The sequence below is a fragment of the Tachysurus fulvidraco genome, chromosome 2 (genome assembly GCF_022655615.1).
Source record: "Tachysurus fulvidraco isolate hzauxx_2018 chromosome 2, HZAU_PFXX_2.0, whole genome shotgun sequence".
Classification (NCBI taxonomy): domain Eukaryota; kingdom Metazoa; phylum Chordata; class Actinopteri; order Siluriformes; family Bagridae; genus Tachysurus; species Tachysurus fulvidraco.
This window is the reverse complement of record NC_062519.1, coordinates 27322438-27327358: the sequence shown is the minus strand read 5'-3', so window position 1 is coordinate 27327358 and position 4921 is coordinate 27322438. Positions and strand designations below refer to the sequence as shown.

Genomic DNA, 4921 nt, shown 5'->3' with positions numbered 1-4921 from the left:
AACTTCCGTTTCCGGTGTCGCCATCACTGCCCTTCTGGATGGGCTTGCTAGCTGTTCTGGCCGAATTTATCCCGTACTTCTGGTTTCCTTTACGTAGCTCTATATACATATAACTGTACACATAGCTGGATCCAGGTGTGGACCGTGTGACGCCATGGCAGCTAGGATTTTTCCAGTAGTCAAGTAAGTTTTAATGAGAAGTGGAAGGAACTAAACAGTTACTAGCTAAACACTTAGCCCGCTGGCTAATCAGTAAGCAGCTTGTTGTGTGGCGACACAATCTATAGGTGTATTTTATAGACACACAAACTGACAGTCAGGGTTCCTTTATGTACCGGAATTATGGTGTATTTTTATGCTGAATAATTTAACCTTTTTGCGAAATAAGGCTTTATCCAATAAGGTTTGTTAGGAGAAGTTCAAGGACGACGTCTGTGCTACTCATTTACACACATATGCATTCATTTTAAATTTCTTGTAAGCTACGTGTTACGAAAGCATTATCTTTTATATATCATGACCTCAGTGGTTCCATCTTTGATTAAGTTTACGCTGTGTGTGTGTCTGTCTGTGTGTGTGTGTGTCTGTCTGTGTGTGTGTGTGTGTCTGTCTGTGTGTGTGTGTGTGTGTCTGTCTGTGTGTGTGTGTGTGTGTGTGTGTGTGTGCCTGTGCCTGTGTGTGTGCCTGTGCCTGTGTGTGTGTGTGTGTGTGCCTGTGTGTGTGTGTGTGCCTGTGTGTGTGTGTGTGCCTGTGTGTGTGTGTGTGCCTGTGTGTGTGTGTGTGCCTGTGTGTGTGTGTGTGCCTGTGTGTGTGTGTGCGCCTGTGTGTGTGTGTGCGCCTGTGTGTGTGTGTGCGCCTGTGTGTGTGTGTGCGCCTGTGTGTGTGTGTGCGCCTGTGTGTGTGTGTGCGCCTGTGTGTGTGTGTGCGCCTGTGTGTGTGTGTGCGCCTGTGTGTGTGTGTGCGCCTGTGTGTGTGTGCGCCTGTGTGTGTGTGCGCCTGTGTGTGTGTGCGCCTGTGTGTGTGTGCGCCTGTGTGTGTGTGCGCCTGTGTGTGTGTGCGCCTGTGTGTGTGTGTGCGCCTGTGTGTGTGTGTGCGCCTGTGTGTGTGTGCGCCTGTGTGTGTGTGCGCCTGTGTGTGTGTGCGCCTGTGTGTGTGTGCGCCTGTGTGTGTGTGCGCCTGTGTGTGTGTGCGCCTGTGTGTGTGTGCGCCTGTGTGTGTGTGCGCCTGTGTGTGTGTGCGCCTGTGTGTGTGTGCGCCTGTGTGTGTGTGCGCCTGTGTGTGTGTGCGCCTGTGTGTGTGTGCGCCTGTGTGTGTGTGTGCCTGTGTGTGTGTGTGCCTGTGTGTGTGTGCGCGCCTGTGTGTGTGTGCGCGCCTGTGTGTGTGTGAGAGACTGTGTGTGTGTGTGTGTGCCTGTGTGTGTGTGTGTGTGCCTGTGTGTGTGTGTGTGTGTGCCTGTGTGTGTGTGTGTGTGTGCCTGTGTGTGTGTGTGTGTGCCTGTGTGTGTGTGTGTGCCTGTGTGTGTGTGTGTGCCTGTGTGTGTGTGTGTGCCTGTGTGTGTGTGTACGTGTGTGTGTGTGTGTGCCTGTGTGTGTGTGTGTGCCTGTGTGTATACGTGTGTGTGTGTGTGTGTATACGTGTGTGTGTGTATGTGTGCCTGTGTGTGTGTGTGTGCCTGTGTGTATACGTGTGCGTGTGTGTGTGTGTGTGTGTGTGTATGTGTGTGTGTGTGTGCCTGTGTGTGTGTGTGTGCCTGTGTGTGTGTGTGTGCCTGTGTGTGTGTGTGTGCCTGTGTGTGTGTGTGTGCCTGTGTGTGTCTCTGTGTGTGTGTGTGTCTCTGTGTGTGTGTGTGTCTCTGTGTCTGTCTCTGTGTCTGTCTCTGTGTCTGTCTCTGTGTCTGTCTCTGTGTCTGTCTGTGTGTCTGTGTGTGTCTCTGTGTCTGTGTGTGTTTGTGTGCGTGTCTGTGTGTGTTTGTGTGCGTGTGTGTTTCTGTGTGTGTGTGTGTTTCTGTGTGTGTGTGTTAGTGCAAGAGAGAAAAAGTAAAACCCCAGATCCACTTTGCAGATATTCTTTAAAGTGCACAGTAGCTAATATGCTCTAAAGGTCTCCTCCTACTAGTTTGCACATTCATAAAATCGTCATACTGTTTTGCATAGGTACCTGGATGTTCTACTATTTTCTGTAGATTTTTATATTTTCTATAGATTTTATTTATTTATTTTTGCTTGCTGGAGAGAATTTATTTGTTTGTTTGTTTGTTTGTTTGTTTGTTTATTTATTTAACTTTTTGCTTCACCATATTGTAGAGAGATGTGAATGAAATGTAAAAGTGTAAATGTTCTATTTTCTTTTAAGGTTGGCCACAAAAGTGGGCATTGCTGGAGGGGCAGTGTACGTGGCCTACGATTCAGGACTCCTCGGTGGCAGTGCTGATGGTGCTGAGGCTCTAAGCAAAGCTAAAGCAGTCATTCCACCTGCTGTGGAAGAATGGTCGAAATACTTTGGTTTGGAGGTAAAATACATCGGACATATAAATGAGCTGCATTCCAATTTGATGTGCTGTACTAGATGGCAAAGGATTTTGTTGTACAGCTAACAGTCTGGTTTTTTATTTCAGCTTCCAGCTGCACCCAAAATCGAGTTTTCCCCAGGTGATGCTTGGAATTCAGGTAAACCTTCATTAGCTCTTCTGCTCTGTGAGATGTCTGAGCTCATAACTGTAGAATATTTTCTTCTGAATAATTAGCTTAGAAATACACTGTAAATGCTATACATATAAGTATGTTGAAATATGGCTTTTTACATTTTTCCACACAGGGGTCCGGATGTCCATCCATGCTTTATCGGTTGCCCCGACTGTGCTGTGCCAGTACAGCAGTCAAGGCATGCAGTATGTTAAAGAACTTTTTAAATGAACACTTGGTTCTTCAGACATATAGTTGACTGTAATTGCGATTCCTGTGTGTAAGCTGAACATCGAATATTGCACATGGAAAATCCCACATGTACAATGCTTTAGTCATGTACTCTAAAAGACAAAGACTAAAGTTGTGGCTAAATTACAATGCAAGTTGTTTTTCAATTTTGAGAAATACCTGTTCTGAAGGTATTTAAGTTAAATAAATATAGTTTTATGAACATGGCATAGGCTATATTATTATTATTATTATTATTATTATTATTATTATAGTATTTATCTTTTCCCTTTATTTCATGAGACCATCTGCTATGTCAGCTAATGTAATTAAATGTTAATTTAGTTTGTAAAATAAACCCTAAACTTATTTGTTGTGTTGTGTTTTTTTGTGTCTGTGTGTATTTGTATGTTAATACTATAATCTAGCCTAAAACTAAAGCATCATTTTTTTGGTTGCAGCATATAAGGCTCTGATGCACAAAGCAGTGAGTGTCCAAACTTTACTCGCATCTCCTCCACTGTTTTTGAAATAATTACAGTATAGCACATTTGGACAGCACTTATTATATTAGTTGTTGCCATAAACGTGGAATTTCCAACATTTACGTTCCTTTCCCATGCAGAAGGCATGGTCACTGTGGTTACACGTGCAACAACATCACATGTTGGACTGTTTATATACTATTATATAATGTGTGTGAGAGAGAGATTTTCAATTCTCTCACTGTTTTTCAATTGTCTCTTTTCGATGTGGAGACAGAATAGTTTAAAATTAAGTTGATATTTATCTCTGATATCTTTACCTAATAACCTTGAGAGGAACCAATCTCAGAGGGGAACCCATCCTCATCTGGGTGACACTCTACAGCATACTGTAGGTCACTAACAGGCGGACCGCGGTCCGGGCCCGGACTCAGAAGCTGTCCAATATGGACCCGGACCTACAGCCAAAACAAAAGGTTATGATGGAAAACTCGATGGGATGCTTCTATTTTAACCGGCGCAGCAATCTTTAAAATAGTGGTAGTGGAAACGCACAGACCAATTGCATGCGAGTTAAACCATCCCACGTGATACCACTTAGCCAATCAAATCTGTGCATTCCTGAAGTAAACACTGCGACTCAACAGCGCAAGACAGATGAGAGAGAAATAGAGTAAAGTTACACATGAAAGAAAAATAGCGATACATGTAAAAAACAAAGGGAGAGATACAGACGAGTGAGACGGAGAAAGGGAGAGAAACAGACGAGTGAGACGGAGAAAGAAAGAATAAAGAACAAACGACGCTCTCCAAAAAAAGAAAAGTGGACAGTGAAAACATTTACTCCAGAATGGACAGACTCATTTCTGTTCGCACTTCCCACTAAACCAGTGTGTGTCATATGTTCAGAAACCGGGGCACTTATTAAAAGTGGCAATGCGAAATGCCATTATGAGACAAAACATAAAGGTTTTGAACAAACATATCCACTCAAATCTGAAGACAGTGTTCCTGAGACAGCTTTCCCAGGTCTGAGGAAAGTTGCCCTATACATCCTGACCATGTTTGGCTCTACATACAACTGTGAGGCAGCTTTCTCTACAATGAACATAATCCAATCTAAATATGGTTCCAGGCTCACTAATGAGCACCTCTACATGTGTATGACAATGGTCCTGACTCCAATCAAGCCCAGGTTTAAAATCCTGGCAAGCCAAGCTAGGGCTCAGTTCTCTCACTGAGATATAAAAGAGAGAACATTATAAATATCTACAATCATACACATGTTATATGTTCTATGTTACGTGACAATAAATATTGTCAAAAGGTTGTTGAATTGTACTGAATTTATTTGATTTGACAGTCAGGTATTGATTGCTTGCCGATGTTGATACAACTACTAGGCTACATAAATATATCACACTAACTAGTTAGACATTATGATCTTCCAGACCTTCGCTTCAAGAAATTTTCTCTCACTGGACCTATTTCAATTTTAGTTGAATACCTCTGCTCTACAGTAAA

General features: G+C 43.2%; 1 protein-coding gene across 1 annotated transcript; it reads left to right on the top strand.

The window, feature by feature from the left end:
* Positions 1-3281, top strand: micos13 (mitochondrial contact site and cristae organizing system subunit 13). The gene is made up of 4 exons (XM_027170123.2): positions 1-183; positions 2353-2509; positions 2615-2666; positions 2815-3281. Exons 1-4 carry the CDS (start codon positions 155-157, stop codon positions 2910-2912), a joined length of 336 nt encoding a protein of 111 aa, XP_027025924.1. The 5' UTR covers positions 1-154; the 3' UTR covers positions 2913-3281.
* The last annotated feature ends 1640 nt before the right edge of the window (positions 3282-4921 follow it).

Coding starts and splice junctions, on each gene's coding strand:
- micos13 (XM_027170123.2), top strand. CDS start 155: ATGGCAGCTAGGATTTTTCCAGTAGTCAA. Junction 184..2,352: donor AGGATTTTTCCAGTAGTCAA/GTAAGTTTTAAT, acceptor TTTTCTTTTAAG/GTTGGCCACAAAAGTGGGCA. Junction 2,510..2,614: donor CGAAATACTTTGGTTTGGAG/GTAAAATACATC, acceptor TTTTTATTTCAG/CTTCCAGCTGCACCCAAAAT.